Here is a 21443-nt window from a genome sequence, read left to right on the forward strand (position 1 = left end):
TTTTATCCTCCTGACTTTTTTCATTGTAAGATCACAAATAACTTGTGATATTGGTTCTGAATAAAACACTGAGACATGAGTTTATTGTTTCTCTTAGCTGGAATTTCCTAGAGAAAAAATATTGCCAAAACAATTTAATAGCATATTCAAAATTAAGAGTGCATTTTGACCCAAATGGCTATAAATTATCCTAAAAAAAAAAAAGAAAAAAGACAATAATTTTTTCATCTTCCAAACAAAACAGGAAAACAGCTGCAACAAAAGGGCATTTCAAACAGTCACTGAACAATACTGTGAAAGTATGTTTATTAATAAAGGTAAGGACAATTCCTTTGGAAGAAAGAGGAGTTCTACCGCCTGAGGCTGAAAGCCATATGTTTCGAGAAGTGTGCTGTAAAAAATTAAAATATTTGAGCTTCATTAATCTTTGATTTATGTTCAACAAAATCAGGAGAACTACCTCACTCAAATCTGAACCATTTCACTTCTCACAAAATTGTGGTTTTAGAGGAGCAAGACAGGTTTCCTGTCAAGTGCCTGAAAGATGTGTTTTGAATTTGTTTCAAAGGTGCAGCTTTTCTCAAGAAGATCATATTGAGGACCGTTCGTTCTCATGTGTGACAGCGTTGCTCAAGGCTGTTGCCAAATGTCACAGTACCACTTGTGACACCCACAGGGAGAAGAGGGAGTTTTCACAATAGGAATTGTGCAATCAGATTAGCCAGTCCAAGGAGGATTATAAAGATGTGAATGATCAATGCTGGCCACGTCAGCTGCCCAGCACGATGCAGGGAGATCATGTAGATGAGGGATGGATACACGAATACAAAGGCCAGACCACATGTTGCTCCAGAGTATCTGAAGAAAGAGAAGGAGAGGGGAAGACAAAAAGAAAAAAAGAGTGCTTTGTGTTAACTCTTATTTCTTGTTGTCATTTTTCCCCCTCAAACCAATGAACAGTCTTGCTGAACAATGACTATCTGCAGTCGCTAAACATCAATTTCTGTTCCTTGCTGTCCTTCACTGGCATTTAATTATCTCCCCTCTGTGTTGCTCGTTCCCCTGCCCTGTAGCTGTGCTCTGACATGCCTCTGATGTTTCAGTCACATACCCCAGACGCTGCTGCGGACTGACTCCCTATCTCTGACTTGATGTTTCTACTTTCTTTAAGTAAAATTTGTCAATATGCAACAGAGAAAGATTAGACAGTGCATCCTTTTTAAGGCATCCTTTACTGTCAGAACTGCAAATCTCATTGCAGCCCAGCCATCTGAGGACACATGTTAAAGCATGTAAGCACAGAAATGCTCCTGAATCTGCAACTTTTATTTTATTTAATGAGCTCCTACCAAACCATTCTCCAGACCTGAAAAGATCAACATGCCCTCCTGGTAACATGATCAACCACAGCAAGTGAAACATTTAACTGTTCTTTTTCTAACCACTCCCTTGCTTACCAAAACTTTCTCATTATTTTCCCCTACTGTGAGTTTCCATCTACTAAACTATACTGCAGCCAAATGTGCGCTATTAACTAACAACATATTTTATTTCAAGTATTTGAACATTCCTTTTAGACAGAGGAAAACATCATAATACAGAGTAACCATCTGCAACACAAAACCAGCAAATACCTTAAGTTAGATGGTATATAGACAATTTATCAGCTAGAAATTTACTGTTCAAAATGTTTGGTTGCTATGCACAGTATGAACACATTAGCAGAGGTCGGGATCAGTTTGCAAACAGAGAAATGTATTGCATGATAATTATTTGGGATTAATAACTAGACCATCTTTATTACTGGAATACAAAAATTTTCACTAAAAGGAGAGGTAGAAAAAAAAGGAAATACAAAAATCTTCAAAGATCAGCCACTGAGGAAAAGTAAGTTATTTTGCTACTCTGGTCAGACCCAAGCCTGCCATTCTGGTTTCATAATTGCAGATTTCTGTATTTTTAAACACCTCCCTCTCCTGGTTGCTGTAGGAAAGATGCAAACTAGGAATGAATGATGATTACAAATATGGTGGTGTCAAGTGTAGAAAATAAAACTCATTAGATTATTTCCTCTAATCTTTCTCAATTATAGAAATCCTAAATGTTCATTAACATGGTAAATTTAAGATACCATTCAGAAGTACAACTTTTATGTCACTTTTCCCCTTGAAGTTACTTACTTTCTTGGATTTTATTATGGAGTTTCAAAACAGCTTCAAATGGTCTTAACACAAAACAAAAACTTGAGAGAAGCCACACAATAACTGAGCAACTTTTCTACTGACACCATATTCTTTTATGGGTATAGTTACAAGGTCCTCAGATACAGCTCAAATGAAACTTGGGATATCATCCCGATCACCTCAGATACAGAGGCACAGTTACAGATAGATGCTTGTCAGAACTTTAAAAAAGTTGATTGTTTACACTTCCAAATCATTATTTACAACTTAAAAAGGTGTAAGCCTCACAAAATATAAAGATAGAATTACCTGCACTTATACTGTTCCTTTTCAACATCAAGAGGCAAACATGCAGCAACACCACAGGCAAGTTCACTGTGCAGGCAACACTCACCTTATGATACCTCCTATATTCGGATAAAATCTTGCCATTGCTACTCCAGCTCCTACAATTGCTACATTCAGGACAAGCACATGGAAAACACTACAGGAAAGTGAGAAGAGAGTGTTAAAATCTATGCTGTATTTATTTCAAAATAGCACCATTATTCTTCATTTGCACTAACATTTAACTGGTACATGGATGGTGTTTCCATTTTGCACGACTCACTCTATTAAATCTAATTAATTTCACAGCAAACGTAACATCTACTGAATATTCAGAGTGCCAAACTCTAAATATCTAGTGTTTTGACTCAAAATATTCTTAAGGAGTAAGTATGTGTAATTTGGCAGTTCTTCTGAAAAACTCCATACGTGGTACTCAGCACTCAAGTATTTCAGATGGGTATTCAAATACCAAAGAAACAATATTGTATAACTTAATTCCCATAAGAAAGAATTAGTTTGTTCAGAGAATTATCTGAATTGCTCAAAGTGAACTAACAGAAACCAGAAGAAAGGAAAAGATGCATTGAGTGAAAATCATTACATAGAATACGAGGGCGGAAATAACACCTTAAAACTTGAACTCTAATGCATTTTGACAGAGGACAAACATTTAGAATGTTGGATGTCATTCATATATGACCTGTGTACTATTTATACTGGAATTTTTTGTTGCATTTGTTTTTACAAATAATTTCCTGTTGCTTTCCTTTTGCACTAAGTATGAAAAAAATGGAGATTTTCTGTTCTGCAAAATTTTAATGCATCGGATAAACTCATTGTAGTTATGCACAGAGTTGAGACTCAGGAGAGTATCACTTTTTTTTTAGAGAATATGAAATGTTGGCATATTTTAACATAAGGTAAAGTCAGGAAATATAACAAAAAACTGTGATATTTTGGTCACACAGCTGTTTCTATGAAGGGAAAAAAGAATTCACACAGAGGAAACATACATACACTTAGAGGTTTTGTTTACTCTTGAAAAATTTATTTCAAAAAGACAGAAATAATGTCTCTAATTTTGTACAGAAAATTTTAACAGTGGTACAAGCAGTGTACCTGAGAGACTGAAGATAGCAGCGGGAATACAGCAGCTGAAACTTTAACAAAAACATAATTGGACATAAGCCTGGTAAAACCCCAAGAATAAAAAATAAAATCCCAAGAATCAGACTTATTAGGGAAAGAAGGACCAATCATTTACTGCTTCTCTAATATTGCTGAGGAAAGCCAATTAACTAAACTGTTCACAAAAAAGTATTTGTCATTAAAAATTTGCTTTCTCTCTCCCCACACATATAGCAGATTGCAAATCATACTGTCAGATAGCAAAATTGAAGCCAAAAGTTTATGAACATAGAAAATGACGGCACTTCTTCTATTCTTTTTTTGCTGAGATTAATTTTTTTTAGCAAGAGGGATTAAAAAGAGTGCAGGCTTAGTAATTCAAAAATGTTTTGCAAATCCGGGTCAGTTCAGAAAATTTTGGCAGAAAACCCGAAAAAAAAGTCATAAGTATTTCGTTCTGGCATGCTTTAAAACAGAAGAAGTGATTTTGTAGTTCAATGTTGTTGCTTTTTAAAACATTAATTTTAGCTTCTTGTAACTTCAAAAGCAAAGTGGTGCATGTGTGTGTTTGGTGTGAAATGAAACATTTTTTAACTTCTTGATCTGGGAAAAAAATAATCGGGGGGTATGTGTTTTGGCTCAATTGAAAACAATGGTCTCAAAATGTTGGAGCCTCCAGAACAAGTCAGTGCTTGCAGAGTATTGCTTTGCAGTTTTAACTGTTACAATTAAGAAGGATCCTCAAGAACAATACCAAAATCAAAAAGTCTGAAAAGGATTTAAATCCATCTGTTTCATGGCAAAAGGTTACACTGTATTTCTCCCCTGGAACATCCTCGCTCCTTTTTCTACCTTTTTGCAACAGTCTGAGTTGTAATCATGTTATTAGATAAGAGGTGTTTAACCTGCAACTCCTTTCTTTTACCTAGGCAGGTATTTATAGTTCATCTCAGCTCCAAGACAGGAAAAAGCCTCATTCTTAACAGAGAGAAAGGCATTATCATTTAGAAAAAACCCCACCCTTCTGAATAAAAAGAATCTGGTATCTAGGGCTACTAGTAGCTATATTATTGGAGATAGTATTTTTCATCAGACTGTAGGTTTCATGCAGGTGTGCTCCAGAAGGGACAAGGATTTCTCATAGCCCATGACATTTTAACAAGTTCTAAATTGCTCAGTTTTAGCCTGACACTGGCTTATGGTACAATTAATAGTCACCACACATTGCAAAAGGGCCATCAGAGAGACAGTATTTTGGGGGGGCATAACATTATCACCTCTGCTTATTACAACTACAGGAAGAAAAGTATTTAGATGATGTTAGAGATCAGAAAAGATTTGGGCCCTTTTTTACCTCACCACCCTGCTGACACACAGCTGTTTTCTAAGCAGCATAACTGTCTTTTCTATAAAGGGAATCACTGTTCACCTTCAAAAATCCCACAATCCCACAAAAATGACAGTAGAGAGGAGGAAAAAAAAAAAAAAAAAAAAAAATCAAGCTTTCCCCTAAGTCTTGCTTTTTTTCCCCATTCTGAAGTTAACCTTCCAGATTGACAGAGTCCAAAAACAACCTGGTATGCCAGAAGATCATCAGAGATCTTGCTCTATCAAGTTCTCTCCTGTGGAAGTGGTAGTTACACTTAAGCCACTGAACGACAGTGACTACATATATCTAATTAACTTCAGCATCCTCAAAGTAAGAAACATATTGAAAACTGTGAAACCAGACCCTAGGGCAGGGGACATTTAAAGAAAAAAACCTGATTTTAAAGCCCCTCAGGTCAGATGCGAGGAAATTGGAAGTGCTGGACTCGGCATGGAGTCACTGGGTGAACACATACAATAAGGGAAACAGGAAAGCAAGGAAAAAAGCAAAACAGGATCATTTAAGTAAGAATTTTTGAAAGGTTACTGTATCTAAAAATGCATTTTCTTCCTGGAAGTCTTACTCAAGTGACATCGGTCAAAAGACTATGAATCCCAGCAGTTAAGAAACAAGACAGAAGCTAGGTGAAGAGCAGATAACTACACATGCATGCAAACAGCAGAAATTTATTTCATTGCATCAGAAGACACACATCTGTGGGAGAACTGGCAGGCCTGCTGGGCTACCATGGAGTAAAGGGAGGACAATCTTTAAGGAAAGCCAAGTGATTTCTGTCCATCAGCTTTTTTAATCTCTCAGAACAGGAAAGATGTTAAAAAGTTTTAAAAACTGATCAGATGACTGTACAAAGCATTTTATGTGCAGAATATAATTAATCAAGGGAATTCTCTGTCACAAATATCACTGTAGCCAAGAGCCAAAAACAATAATAAAAAAATTAGCTTTCCGTACATATAAGAAGTTCCAGAGTCACACAAAAACCAGCAGATAAACCACATGCCTCTGGCCCTCAGTCACCCGTTAAATGACATCTTTGCAAACATATGTCACTTTAGAAAAGAAAGTAATTTCCCAATACATGACATTTTGGCCTTCCTTTACAACACCACGGAGAGTAGAAGAGAATGAACAGTTCCTTGGGTTTTGTCCCAGTATGTCACTTTCCATGTTGTAGTCTGTACACTAGCATACATCTTTCAAAATGAAAGAAGAAATTAGGATGCCTACTCTTGTCTCTCAATCTTTTGTAGGAAGCACAGAAAGGCTGAAGGCTTTGTGATGATGATGCCTGTCAGAAGACCACTGCGCCCAGCATGTCTACACACATATTTGTTTTTAAGATGGGCAGAGACACAGGTGACTGATATTAGTACACAAGAGGAAGCAGAATCCCCTTTCTTAGAAGCAGGGGGGCTTTTGCTCTCCTCCTCACTGCTGGAGAACATAGGATGCTACTCATTTCCTCAATGCTTCAGACAAGCAAGCTGCCACTGTTCAGCTGATCCCTGGTGTGAAACCTGGGAGAAGAAAAAGTTATGCATCGTCTGCTTAAGTGTTTAAATTTGGAAAGAGTGAGCTGCTTCATCACACAAGACTATAAGTTAGTAGGATACACTGGATAAGCACAGCAAAGCACTGTTAGTAGAAAAATAGCACTGCAAAGTATCTAAAAAGTGTGGGACAGAAGACATGGGGATCAGACTTCAGACAAGAAAGGCTCCTCTAAAACTGAGTAAATGGTTCCTCATTATAATCCAGTCATAACCCATGGCCTACCAGCAAAAGCCAGGATACAAAACAGGATGCTTCTTTGGTAGAAATTGCCTTGGATTAGACCAATTGTCAAGACTAAGAACTACAAAACTGCAAACTAATACCTTGGTGCTTCATCATATCCAGTGACAGATAAATAGTAAAGAAAAAGGACTTAAAGCAAAGAATCAAATTGATCTGAGCAATACAGTCACTGCTAGGAAATAAAAATTATCTGGCAGCCCTGTAAGCATGTGTGTGATCAAGCTATTCAATCAACAGCCAGCTTCAAGATGCATCCATCCAGAATTCCATGTGCTCCAGCTAAAAACTTAATGGCTAGCTGTTAACTCCATCCATAGCAGCAGCAGGTATCCACATCTGCAAACAATTGCTCATATGAAGAAGCCTGGCTTTTAGTATCAGGAAGCTTCCAGTTCATGTGAAACGTGCAGCACATCCATATGGAGCAATCCAGGGCTTAAAAATGAAGATAGGAAAATTTACAATGGGGACTTGGACCAAATGAGGAGGTGTTTTGGGTTTTTGGGGTTTTTTTTGGTTAAAAAAAACCACCCAAAACAAAAACGGACAATTATAGCCAGAAGGTAAATTTATAACATTCTCTCAGCTGCAAAGGAAACAATACAGGAAGGATGCACCTATGGAAATACATGTGATTTAGCACATTGAATCACAGGGTTAAACAAGGCTAGGCTGCCAACAGAGATCCTCAAATGCACAATCAGTATGAATTCAGCACACTACCCAATATGCTGTGTAAAGAGATGGATGCATATAACATTAGTGCACACCCCTAAACCTCACTTCCACAACCTGAAAATAAAAATAGGAAAAGGTAGAAAAATCATGTAAACATACAGAATCAGTCACAAAAATACATGATTTTAAACTGTGGGGTTTGGTTGTTTTTTTTTTTAAATTCTTCTAGAAGAACAGCACAGAACCCCACTTTCTGTCCTGCTTCATCCTTTTGGTTCATTACTTACATAGAAATTTTCTCCAGTCAAATGACTGGGAATATTCCCCTCCATATATACCCCTTATGCACACATCTAAAAGCTAAAGCTTCAGTCTCTGCAGGTCAGTCTTCTTACTGCCCGAGAACCGTTAGTCCCGGACATTGAAGATTTCAACAAAAGAAGCCAAGTATATACAACTACTAGCAGAGCATTCACTTTCCTACACAAAAGCCATGGAACTTAGTACTTCCAGGTAGCTTCTTCAGGGTGAATCAACAGGCTCCCCAGTGAGACATCAGTTTATGGCAGTAAGAGCTACTTCTTCATATTTGCAAAATGTTTCCCCACAAAAGCAGCTCTGGGAAAAACTCAGAATACTGAAATTTTTCCTAGAAAGGTGATAGAGGCACAGTGCTACTAAAGGACCTTTGTCAGCTTTAGCTACTGGTGAGAACCAGTCATCAAAAGATGTATTTCACAACCAGGTAGTAAATATTTACTATCCTCCCAGAGACAGGTCCTGTGCTTGCTACCAGTCTTCAGTTAGTCCCCACTGCATAGAAAAACTAGGGGCTGACCTTGCCAGTTGTAAATGCACAGAAGTTGGAGCCTGGAGGTTAGTTGAGTGATTTTTGTGCTATAGTTGAGATATCTGGGATACTAGAAAGGGAGACACAGCCAGCCAGCATGTACTACCTTATCACTAGGTTGGAGCAATTTAAGGGGCTTCCTAGAAACCATTTTTGATTTCTCAGAAACTTTAAATACCTCCCTCTAAGGAGGCTTAAAAAAAAAAAAAAAAAAAAGTGAGTGAAGCTACCCACAGGACATCCTGGAGACAAGAACCAAGCAAGTATTTGCATCATCACATTCGTCATACCATGAAGGCTTAAAACAGCAAGCTGGAATTAACCTGAGAAGAGACTGGTATGAAGCTGTAGGTTCTAGGAGAGGGCATGAGGGAAATGAAAACCATTCTGGTCAGGGAGTAACTGGAGGGAGGAGATAGGAAGAGGCACATCCACATAATATAAAGGACATGGCTATTTCCCAGTGGCTGTGAAATCCATGTTTAGCACTTAAATCAATGGCCTTGTTTCCAACAGTAACTTGCAGCAGTTCCTAAAAATTTCCTCAGTGTTGAACTGTGTACAATTTAGCATCAAAAAAAGTAGGCACTTATTTCACTGCCTAATTTTAGGCATCCAATTTCCAGACCTTCTCATACCTATTTTAGTACCCAGAAGAAATCTGAAACTTGGAACAATGTCTTCCCAGACCTGTATGCTACTGCTGCTGACACAGAGAAAATACACATTTTTTCCTGGGATATTTTTTTCCTTTCCTCCATCAACAGTAGTTCACAATATAAAATAAGAAACTCAGAGATAAATGCCAACTTCTCAGCTGTAACAAATTCAGACAATACTCCAAATATAAATGTCCTAGGTTTTATTTAAAAAAACCCCCAAAACTAAAATTGAAATCTGGATCAGCTCTTCCCTGGAGTTCAGACAGTGTACAAATGCAGGGGTGGGGCTCATTTCTGAAATTAGCACGTAAAAAGCTATTTTTATAAGCATAGCAGCAGCCGAGATAACACAGCTAACAACCCACTTAGCTATTAGCTCTGTTGAAAAACAGATGGATGATTACTAATTATGCACAATCAAAACACATATGGCACCCTGAAAGGTTAATATCCAGCATGTATGTCCTTCACAGCTTGAAGACTACTTTATGAAATGTTTCTGGACTGAACAAAATTTTTTTTCCTGTACAACTCTTCTTTAGCCATATAAATGCATACCCCAAAGGAACTGTGTTGACAGAATTCCTCTGTTTACTGACGAAATGAAGAGCTAAAACAAAAGAACCGCCCCTATTCTGCTCTGCCAAGCTGTAGCAGTCCTCATCTGCGGGCAAGAGTTTATTTTGCACGCCTGTTCACCTCCTGACTCTACAAACATTGTGAAATTAGCTTTTGAAATGTACTTAATGCAGCAAAGGAAATCCCCGAAAGCTCAGCCAAATTTCTGACAAGAGAAGGCCAGTTAAGCAAAGTGTGCCACGCTCTTGTTAAAGAGTAGACTTCTTACCTTGGGTAAGCATTTCCAAAAAACTGTCTTAACAGCTGAACTCGTGCCAGATAGCCCAACAGTGGGTATACAGTCATCATCTGGAACAGCAGGAATATTCTTGCAACAAATGACATGATGTCATCGCTGGGAAAGTTATCTAGAAAATTCTAAACATAGGAATAATGTTACACTTATCAATGGTGGCTTGATTACATGTATCTGTTGATTTTTAATAGTTTTTAAGCAAGAAAGAAAGGATAAAAGCCAAGCAACTACAATGGCTAAATTAACTCCATAACATGAAATACTGTCTCCCTCTTTTACAATTGCGTTGCCACCAAACTCATGTTTGAATATTACAGGGCTGATGTCAGCTTTCATGTTAGCATTAAAGATGGAATTATTTTCTAACCTTCTGAACATCCACAAATAATCAAGGCTGTGGTAGGGCCACCTGATTTTTAAGCAGATGGATTAGTAAGCTCCTATTACCTGTCATATCATATCTAGATATTAAAAACAGTTATTTAATCAGTAAAACTGGATCATACACAAATGAGGAAAGGGTCACTTACTACAGGTGGGAACATCTGAAAAAGTAGTATAAGACTTAAGCATCATGGAAATATACAAATGGCTTCGTAAGTACTTAGGATAACTACAGAAAATAAATGGGAAGAAAACAACTTCTCAGTTATTATTTAACGGTGGATTTCACCCCATCAAGTTATTTCAAATGGTTCAAAATATCATTTAATGGTTAAACAATGGTACCAGTTCTAACTAACCTACAGTCAGAGGAAGCCTTTAAATGCTGCTTTATTGCTAAATATTATGCAAGAGACATGGAACACCTGGCATAAAATGGATCACCAATTGATAACTCCTATCTTTGAAGCAATTTAGGGTGTGGGAATCAGCCTTGCCTATAAGCAGATAAGAGCTTAATAGCCTTCACAGGATGTTTCATGTGGTGCTATTATCTGAAGAACTCTGCTGGCAAGGCTCACCATAGTGTTAGATTCCAAACCTACCCATAGCGAGGACTCCTATCTAAATGAGCCGGCATTCCCAGTATTTCTTTTTCTGGAGTACCTGAAACCAGTCCCAATGAGTGGGATTGGTCACTGCATACACAACTAAAAATAATACTTTTCAGGATTAAAGAAGCTAAAGAAATTAAAGCCGCAACTGTTCACTTGTTCATTTTGGTCCTTTCTTCATCACCCTCATAGAGTATTTATTAAATGTTTGTTTTTTACAGAACTACTGGCAACCAGACATGAATATAAATGAGGTAAGACAAGCATTACTCATCTGCTTGTGGTACTGCCCATGAGGTGTTAGCCAACTGACCAGAGTCAAGGACAGATGTGTCTGCCAGGCTGAGTCATGAAGCAAGAAGCAGTAGCAGTTCTTTTTTTAATACATATTTACTAAAAGATCAAGAACGAATATATACTGCAGTAAAACATCTCACCTGTTCAATACATTCTTTGGATAGTGGTGGAGAAGGAAAAGATGCAAAAATTACCACTCCGACATATAGATATGTTAATCCCACCAGGAAGTATGCAATAGAGAGGTCTCTCACCTGAGGAAAAATAAAATCTTACTTTGGCCAGCACTGACACACCGAAACAGGCAAAATAAAAACCTCATGAGAAGATTTCTATTGCATTTATTACTGTTACTTTTATATTTATTTCTGGTTTATATTTATTACTATTACTTTTTCATTTTTACTTTTACTTTCTATTACTTGAATAGGGACTTAAAATCTGGTGTTGGATCAGATCAGAAAACTGAGAGAAGATACCCCAAAGTGGAGCTAGGCAACTATTATGTATCTATCTACATACAGAAAAGGGATCAAGAAACAGATATGCCAACAGATGTACCATGTTATTGCTGGATGCACAGACATACACTAGTTATTAGAACAAACAAACAAACAAACAAGAAATCCCCTCTACTTTCTTGTATTCACCAATTCCTACTAAGAGCCTTGGGACACAGAGACAGCTGTCAAAGACAGAAAGCCCATCAATGCCATATGTTAAATCTCTTGTCAGGACTAAAATCTTGCAATTAAAGACATCAGCCTACCCAACTGCAGATACAATGTAAATGACATTTTTTAAGAAGCTGCTTTGAAACCTAAGAGGACGATCCACGCACACTGGCTCCAAACCAGAAACTAATACATCAGGCTTCTGTATGAATGGTGTGATAATGTAAGACATAGCTGATATACCATTAAATAAAAAATACAAATAAAACACAAATAAAACAGAAAGGCATTAGGTAGGCACCAAGGTATATATGTCCTTTAGCTTTAGTATTGTATTTTATAATGACTCTTCCATATAAAATTGCCTATCCGCTTTAGTACTGAATGTCTATAAACAGCCCAGGTAAGTGGAATAAATAATAGTCAAAGATTCTTAGGAGAGAGTGCTGAAGCTAGGGTCATAAATCCATATTTAACTATATTACGTATACCCAAATATGATTTAAACATTCAATGTTCACTTCTGAAAATTTTAACTATATTTATCAAGTACCTAATATATAAAGAGATTGTCAACTACACAAAAATAATTAAAAGTTTTTAGCAACGTTTAGTATTGGAAAATAAGTAGCAAATCTACCCAAGCACTTTATGAAATTGCAGAATCCACATATACATCAGAGTGATCTCATAGCAATCTACTTAGTGGGTTATTCTTCTACATAAATTCTTTTTTTTTTTTTTTGGAAATAAAGTGGGAGACCATTTGTTTATAGTTATTAACTAGCTATATTCTGTATAAGCTTATGCTACACTACAAAACACTCATTACCTTATAGCAAACCATTTGTTCAGCTGCTGCTAATAATCAGCTTCTTAAAGGATTACTAGTAATGCTTCAATACATGACCCTATTTTCCTGTGACTGAGAAGCAAGTCTTATTAGCTCAGGCATAGCACCAAATTATTAGGACTATATGGCTTCCAGACTGCAATCATAATTATGGCCTTCAGCCAGCTCACTAAGCGTGGGCAAAGCTTGGTCACATCTGTGCATGGAAATGTTTCCCAAAGTGTTTCGTCACACTATCTCCTTGACAAAAGCAGCATACCCTATACCTTTCTGGGGTCTTCTGAGGCCAAGGTGGTCCCTGAGGAAAATATAAAATGCTAGATTGCGAGTTTCAAGAAAAGTTCAGAAGGAAGCCAGATTTTAGTGAGGGAACTGGAATCTCCTGCTCATTTTGTCAGTGCTTTTGGGGTAGAAGATTGATGCCTTTTTCCCCATCAGCCTGCAAGAGGCTAACATATATATTCTCTCTATATATATTTCTCATCAGAAAACAGTACGCTGTTAATGTGTACCCCAGGGTGGCCCTCATGTCCCCGGCAGCTGCACACTTCCAGCTTCCCCCTGCTGACCAGTTACATGCAGCTGGAAGATGCTTCTCTAGTCTTCACTCTCCTTGCACTGGTCGCTGAGTAAGGACTATCAACCTGCATCAGAGGTTGAACAATAGCATTTTCTTTAAATTATTCCCAGAATTTCTTCTCAGTGACATGAGAAGCTGTACAGTTTTTATATACGGTTTTTATGTAACAGCTGTACAGTTTTTATATAACAGCTACATCTTCAAAAGCACCAGTGCCCATCCTAAGAGGTGATTTTAGGAATACTAAATCTGAGCATGCAGATGTCTTACAGGTATTTACGAGTGACTTCCATTAACTGCAGGAGCCAGAGACTAATCAGGGTGAGGTGGTTTTGCAGAGAGACACAGACTCTCATCTCTTGAAGACAGGACTTGGACAATTTTTCAAAATGCACCCAAGACCTTCTTAAGGCATATGATCTGATAAAACCTGTTTTCATTTGCTTTAGATTTGGTATTTTACATGTATTCCTCATGCATAAAGGCAGCATAGTTACTCGCAATTGTTATTTTTACTCAGCCTACATATAAGTTCTAGAACCAACTGTAAAACTATTTTTCCTGTGACAGTTGTGAGGGCAAGCAAGCTGAAATGAAATTACTACTGCTGCCTTTGGACTACACTTGAGTAAGGGTAGATAGCTGGTATGCTATTACCTCTGATTATACCAACCCATTTATGTTCCTACAGTTCTTAAGGGTGTATGCTTTAATCTGTACTGAAACTAACTGCTGAGATAATTTTGATAACGTACTTTTGTAGCATGTAACACAATAGACCCTTCTCTTCAGGTGCTGTCACCATACAAAGAACACCCAGATTTTGATTTCCATAAACAACAAGAAAAGAAGACAACTCAAAAACCTGAATTTATTTTCTCAAACATCTGTCAGCTCCCTTGCAAACATCTGCTTCTGCATATAAGATAGTTATCTTTGTACAAAAGCATGTGTTTGTGTATATAACAAGAACAACTTTTGTTTACTGTTCATTACTCTTCAGGAGACCTGGGTTCACTCCCTAAAAGACCTTGACTACAAATACTATTTAGACAGCTTAATTCCAGATAAAACCAAGGGACACACGGAGAGAGATAAAAGGATTAATTTTTAAGTAACAGAGCAATAATTGCATTTGTCTATTTGAAATTTTATATTAAGATGTTTATATTCAGAACGGACATCACTGTGGTGGAAGCTGCCTAAGCATAAAGAATACAGCAGTCCTTGCACCTAGAGTTTATAACCTAAGATTCAAATGTAGGAAAAATGATTGAAAGGAGGAAGTGTTTGGGGGATCAGAGTGGAAGGGAAGTATCAAAGATAACATGCAGGTCACAGTCCATAGGGATCACAGCTTGCCACCTGCCAAGCCCTTGTCAAGTACACCTAAACTAAAAGGCAGATTTTGAGGTGGAACTTGGAGAACATATGTTAGCTACAATTACTGCTGACCAGGAGCTTTTCTGGTCAGATGCACAGAACGAAGCGTTAAAAGTGCCTCTGGAAGAACAGAAAATTGGGTGACTGAGGCTGTCAGCAGCAGCAGAACAAAGGCAGAAATCAGCCTCCTAACAAAGGGATGAGTCTGATAAATTGGGTGGAGCTAACAAAGAAAACTCTGAAAGTACAAGACGTTGTACCACACTCATAGACTAGTACCCAGGCGCAGGCTGGACCTGAGGCACAGGACTGGACGCAGCACAGTGAAGGCTCTGTGGTTCTACAGATATTTCCTATGTGACGCTGGAAAGAACAGGCAACTTTCAGGCCTTGTTTTCCCTGTTGTATGCCATGGAGGAAATAGTTCATTTTTTTCCTCAGTAACACAGTGAAAGCTAGTTTGTAGAGTTGCTTCTTGGATGGGAGAAGCCTGTATCAGTGCTTCGTAATTATTACCACATTGGAAGTACCACCTTTTGATAATCTCATTTCAGATTGGTCACTTCTCAAAAGAGAGATGCTGTCTCTGTAATGTCTCAATATGATTCTGATCTGTATCATAAAAAGGCTTCACCTGTCCAAGCATCAAGGGCAAGTGATAACATTGAATAGGATGACAAAAAAAATACTTCACCAAAAGGCATAATGCTTTCCATAATTTTGGCTGGAAAGAGAAACCAATGGTAGGGTAGCATCAATGGAAGCTCCCCCTATTTACAGGAAATAAACAGTGTTTCAATATTGCAGAAAATAAGAACCACCCAGAGCTCCACGCTTTCCTCAGTTATCACCTGGACAAAAAACATCTCCCCACTCCCAGCCTTTCCCCTAGCTACGTCCACAAACGGATTGTTAGGAGACAGCACTAGCATATTCATGATTGTAGATCACGCTCTGGGCTTCTGCAGCATCTGTACTGTTGCTCAGGGAACCAGATCACAAAAATGAATCAGGAAAAAAACCCAAACAAAAAACCCAACAAATCACCTTTTTGAGGCTGGGTTAGTTTTCTGTGCAATCAGTTTCCAAACTAGTGGATTGTGCAGTGCACAAAAACTTACACTGATAAATACAAGGGGGCAGCAGTGGGAGATGGGTACAGGGAGCTCAGCTTTGAACTGCAGATTAAGAACACTGCTCACAGGGCTTCTCCAGGCTGTGCTGCTGACATTCGGCTTACTCCAATGCACTGCTCTTCTCACACCCACACCACTGTACTGGAATAGCAGCCAGAGGAATCCTCCCCCCATGTGTGTTTTAGCTTTGGGCAGTGATACACGCCTGTGACCAGAACGGAAGCTGCTATTGTTTTGGATTTCTGACTCCATAAAAGGAATGTTATTGTTTCTCTCACTTTTTTCCACCTCCCCAACGAGTTGTTCTTATGACCAGTAGTTTCAGCAAGTTTTGTTCAAAACAGTACTCTTCCAGCTTGCCAAGTTCTGTGCCTGTTCACAGAACTCTGGTGGAAGTGACATGTTAACAGGTTGATCCATAAAACAGCAGAGTCTCCATTGACCCCCCATGAGATACTGATATAAGAAAGCATCTTGTTGATGTAAATACATAGGAAAAAATACCCTCAACACTGTGACTTATGACAGAAGTTGAGACTCCTATACGTATGTAAATCTCCCACTTAGTCCAGCAGCTTAGTGAAATAATCACAAAACAGTTAGCTCTTCAAGAGCATCAGTGCTTCATCACCGTTTGCAAAGCACTTCAAGGCCTAGGTGAAAGGCTCCTGTACAGCTGCAAACAGGGAAGGAAATCTCTAGCCAAATGAAACTCCTGGAATAACTATGCACAGATTTGGTTTCCCATTACAAACTTTCCCTGACATACTTAAAGGTGCTCTTTTGGTGCCATTTGAACACTCTTCTGGAATGTGACAATCTTGTTGGGGACTTGGGATCCATGCTAGGGCTGACTTGGAAATTCAACTTAAGCTCCAGGGAGGGCATTCAGAAAAGCTGATTCAAACACAGGCAGCAGTTTCTTCATCCTTAAGACAGGAAAAGCAAGCTGGAGAAGATTCCAGGTGCTGCTCTTTGCAGTTGATTGCTTGCTCCGATGTAAATGGAGGGGGAAAAGCCACAGGAAAAGTCTTAAAGGTGGCATGGAGGCATTAGGCCTCCTCTGCATACAGAGCCGATTGCTGAAGTGGCCATGCTTTTAGCATTTGAAAGCCACAGCTAAACAGAAAAAGAAATCTTGTCCTTTTCCACATTGTAAGATTCTCTTAAGAAAACTGAGAATAAACTTACTTAGTTTTGTTTCTCCAGAGTTCTACTAACCCCCTCTTTAGTTGTTAAACTATTTTCAGAAATGCCCATAAACCCCAAGAAGCTTTCCTGGAGGACAATTCATGACTCCTTTGCAGAAGTGGTCACTCGCACGCTGGCCTTGGTTCACACAGACAAAAACGTGACAAAGCAGATTACTAAAGCCAAAGGTCATCTCACTGCGTTGGCACATAATCTGCACTTCACCTCTGAATAATCAAATCAGATATATTTTATCTGATGTGTTGTATAAGCAACCGCGTCTAGGTGGCTTTGCTTGAGCAGGGGAGTTGAACAAAATGACATCCAGAGGTCCCTTCCAACCTCAACCGTTCTGGAATTCTACGATTCTGTACCAGTTTTTCATACAGATAGCACTTAAAAATCTTTGTATGTTATTGTAGTTACCTTTACAGCTAAGATTTTAATGAAGCTGGACAAGAATCCTGGAAAGTAGGGAGGAAAAAAATAAATAATCAAACTAATTACAGTAAAAAGGTACTCTGGGACTCTAACTCTGTATCATGTTTACTCCAATTTGTATTCTATAATGGGAAGATACTAAGAAAGAATACAGTTCCACCTGGATGAGCAGTACATAACTTTTTCAAGGGCAAAGGACCAGTCCAAAGGCTACATATCACAAAGGTTCCGAATCCAGGTTTCAGCTGTGAGGACTTCCTAAACAGGGTCAGGTTTCGCTATGAATCTTCACGTGGACTGTGACACAAAACTACTGAAGCAATTCTGATAAAAGATATTATCTAGACACCAAAATCATTGTTCAGGACTCTGCTAAAATCAGTCCCGTGTCCAATATTCTCCAGCATTTTTCATTCTAAAATTGGTCGTTTTTTCTAGAGCCTTACAACATTGTCAAGCCTTCTGCCTCTTGTTGTAATTTGGCCATTTAATACCAGCCTGACCACAAATATGTCTGGGACGCTCCTCAGGGCTTTCATTTGAATAAACCTGTAATGCATTTGTTACTCACTGGTAGCCAGTGAAAAGTATGTATAGCTGTTTTCTTACCAGATGATAAGAGTGAGTTACATTTTCTGAAGCTATTACAGTCCCTGGATCAATTTTAAGAGAAGCAGACAGGAAAAAATTAGTGTCGCCTGGCAATCTAGATACAAATCAGCACAGTCCTGTGAAATTACTTACATTGTTTTCTTGATTCCTGTTATTTTGAAGAAGTGTGATGACACAATTGTGGATGAAGAAGGCAAGTGTCAGAACCCCTGTGAGCTGAGGGAACAGAATTCTAAACTCTAAGGGAGAAAAAAAGTGTTAATACCTTACTTCTTTGAAACAAACAATGCCAAAAATGCAGAGGACATAAGGTGCTGTGGAGTCCACTGGCAGAAAAATGAACCTCCACGTTGAAATGGGACAATCTATCTTATCTTTGACCATAACCAATGCAGATATTTAATCAAGAAGTACAAAATGCATGAAGACAGTGGTTACTATATAACACACTCTCCAGCAAAGTTTCTCAAGAGACCCCAGCCATCAAAGTTTATTAAGTTAATCTAGGATTTACACATGCAAGCTTTTTGGCTTCTCAACAGTTTAATTGGAAAGCATTTTTGAGGCAGGAATTGATTGCAGTGAGGCTGTATATCTATTGGTCCCTGAACAGGGAGATGGGGGGAAGGAATCATTTGCTCTGTGAACATCTTTTGTTGTTAAGAAGTCACTTACGCTACCAGAGGAAAAATGACATCTGTAGATGCTTACAAACCAGGGCATAAAGAAAGACAGAGCAACTTCCTGTCTTATCATACACCTTACAGCATCTATGAAAAATGTATTTATTTTTTTGTCTCCATGGGAATAGCATTGCTCTGCTTCTTTTAATACTTGAAGGATTATGTTCACAAGACTGTGTTTCTGGAAGTGCTGCAACTGGTCTAGGAATTCACCAATGTGTAACAACATAAAAGCACCATCTTTGTTGGTATTATATAAGGATATATGTACTTTTTAGAGTGTTAACAGCAATTAGAGATCCCTGAGCTAGCTTGGCTTCTGGGAGGTATCCAGTAATATAGCAAAACACTCATCAGAGGTTCACAAACCCTTACAGATCAAACCACATAGACCTCCATGCAAACATACTTAAACCAGATTTCTCTATGAAGTGCTATGAAGTCAGCAAGGTAAACACACCCCAGGAGATTAATGAAGGGATCATCCAAGTTGAGAGAATATGCCTTCCCTAGGGCTGGATTCACTGTATCTTCAATCTAACTAGCATGATGCACTACTGATAGAATTGGGAGTGCAAGCGACTTTTGGGCTTGTTTTCCATCCACTACTCTAATGTCAATAATAAAAATCAAACTGACAGATTCAGAATCTTTTTCAGCACTGCATTTCCCCCATCACTACAACAATCAGTAGTAGCTGGATTTATATGTATTAGCTACATGCTTTCTCTATCTGCTAGCAGTACTAATCGCATTGCCAGAATAATCAAACTACTGGGTGCTGCACTTCTTAGTGACCTGTGGCGCACGTGTCATGCTGTAACTCATTTTACACTAGGACTGCTTAATAGATCTTGGACTTGAACTTGAAGATGCTCAAAACCTGATTTCTTAGACTTAGGCTGGTTTCCAGTTTACATGGGTTTGTTAGTGAACCATAGTTTTGGCAAATTTTCTCCTGCGCTCTCAGGAAGAGTCGGTACATATGAGGCCATGTGAGCATCTGAAGACTGTCTGCTGGGGCAGTTCAGGTTAAAACCATGTTTCCATGCTCGCAATAGAGCAAGACCAAACATTGTGGTCTATCTACTGACTGAGCAGCACATGCTTCAGTATCATTTCTACTTACAGATAGCATTAAGAATAATGCCATACAAAATTAATCAGGTCATTAATGCAGATGCTAATCACCCAATGCTTTGAAATCCACATTTGTACACTGGAGGCAGAAGTAGTTTGTTAGTCCAAAAATTCTGCCTAAAAGTAAATACAGTGATGGAGGAACATAGATAGCATAGATAGCACTGTTTCAGAACTACCTACATCCATCTATAAGTTTGTACCTATGCTGCAGTAGTCAGGAGGATTCTGTAGGGAATTATGATGATAATCCAGTTCATCCTCAAAACATCTGCTTTGGTCTTGCACACAGTCATACTCAGCAAAATCTGCCTGGCTTTGAAGACTCAGCCAGAGAGGACAATAATTTTTTTTTCTTGGTGACATAACCAATCTGAAGAAACTGTTTTACACAGCCTTTCACTTGTTTCTTGTCATTCAGATCTTGAAATAGGGTTCTAAATGCCTGGCTGAAATGAGGAAGAAATGACCTTCAGCAGTTATGGAAAACTGAACAAACAGATATGATGATAGCCAGGGGCTGGGGAGTAGAGAAGGGGAATACTGGGTTTTGAGCAGACCTCTTTGCCAAATGTACATGGAACACACTAGCTAAGCTGTTTATTCTGCTTAGTATTCTGCCAGATCAATTTCAGTTCAACTAGAGAGCTGAATCAACCCAAAGGGAGTGGTAGAAGGAGAAAAATAATAAGTAGCTGCAAGGTCACTGCAGCTGCGATGTGAACACACTTTAATCAGTTGAATTTTGTATCAGTAACTTTACTCAACTAACTAGCATTTGTAGTTTACTCACCTAGTTGTTACTCTTGTTGCCACAGTGCATTACGACGATTCCACAAATTAGATCAGATTCTATTAGAAACACTGAACAACTCCAGTGTTTCTTTTTTTGATCTCTATCTTGCTACAGTAATTCAAACCCCATCCTAATGTTTTAAGTTATCCTTGTTTTCTTCTCCAATTCTACATTATTGGACCTAAAAATAGGTTGCAAACCATGTGTAAAACTGTTAGTACAATGCTTATTGTGACTGGGAAACTAAAAATGCACAAACCCACAAAAGAAACCCTAAGAAGGTGCATATGTCTGAATTTTGCCTTAAGTAAATAAATAACTTTTAAAGAAGGACAAAATACTCTTATTTCTAAGAACAGAAGGAGTGATACAATTCAATAGTACAGGACACAGCTCTTTGGAGCTAACTGGTCATACAACTTTGCCTGCTGTAACGGATGGGGAAAGAACAGCTAAGAACTAACCCCAGATCTCTCCTTCCAAGCCTCTTAAACCAAGAAATTGATCTCTTCAGACTATCTGTTCATGCAATACCACCGTTTATGACTGTGACATCTGACACAGTAATTCGTAACAGCAATTTGTAAAGAACAAATTGCCACCAAAACAACATTCAAGAAAGAAAAGAAACGTACTGGAGAGCTAAGGGGCATTTAAAAGAGAAGAGCTAAGATTATGGACTAAAACCTGAGATAGATTGGGAAGTACAGGAAAATTGCACTCATAAATTACAGTGAATGAGCTATTTCATTTAAGCAAGACAGTGT

The 21443-nt window shown here is 38.4% G+C and overlaps 1 protein-coding gene across 2 annotated transcripts in view; it reads right to left on the reverse strand.

The window, feature by feature from the left end:
• Positions 1 to 289: 289 nt before the first annotated feature.
• The window catches only part of SLC38A9 (solute carrier family 38 member 9), a 40039-nt gene continuing 18885 nt past the window's right edge, over positions 290 to 21443 (reverse strand). For both annotated transcript variants that reach the window (XM_009817251.2, XM_059833681.1), the window contains 5 exons: positions 18190 to 18296; positions 11328 to 11441; positions 9866 to 10014; positions 2578 to 2667; positions 290 to 858 (listed from right to left, as the gene is read on the reverse strand). In XM_009817251.2, the coding sequence (XP_009815553.2) occupies positions 693 to 858; positions 2578 to 2667; positions 9866 to 10014; positions 11328 to 11441; positions 18190 to 18296 (626 nt within the window). In that variant the 3' untranslated portion in view covers positions 290 to 692. The remainder of the gene's footprint in view (positions 859 to 2577; positions 2668 to 9865; positions 10015 to 11327; positions 11442 to 18189; positions 18297 to 21443) is intronic.

The sequence above is a fragment of the Gavia stellata genome, chromosome Z (genome assembly GCF_030936135.1).
Source record: "Gavia stellata isolate bGavSte3 chromosome Z, bGavSte3.hap2, whole genome shotgun sequence".
NCBI lineage: Eukaryota > Metazoa > Chordata > Aves > Gaviiformes > Gaviidae > Gavia > Gavia stellata.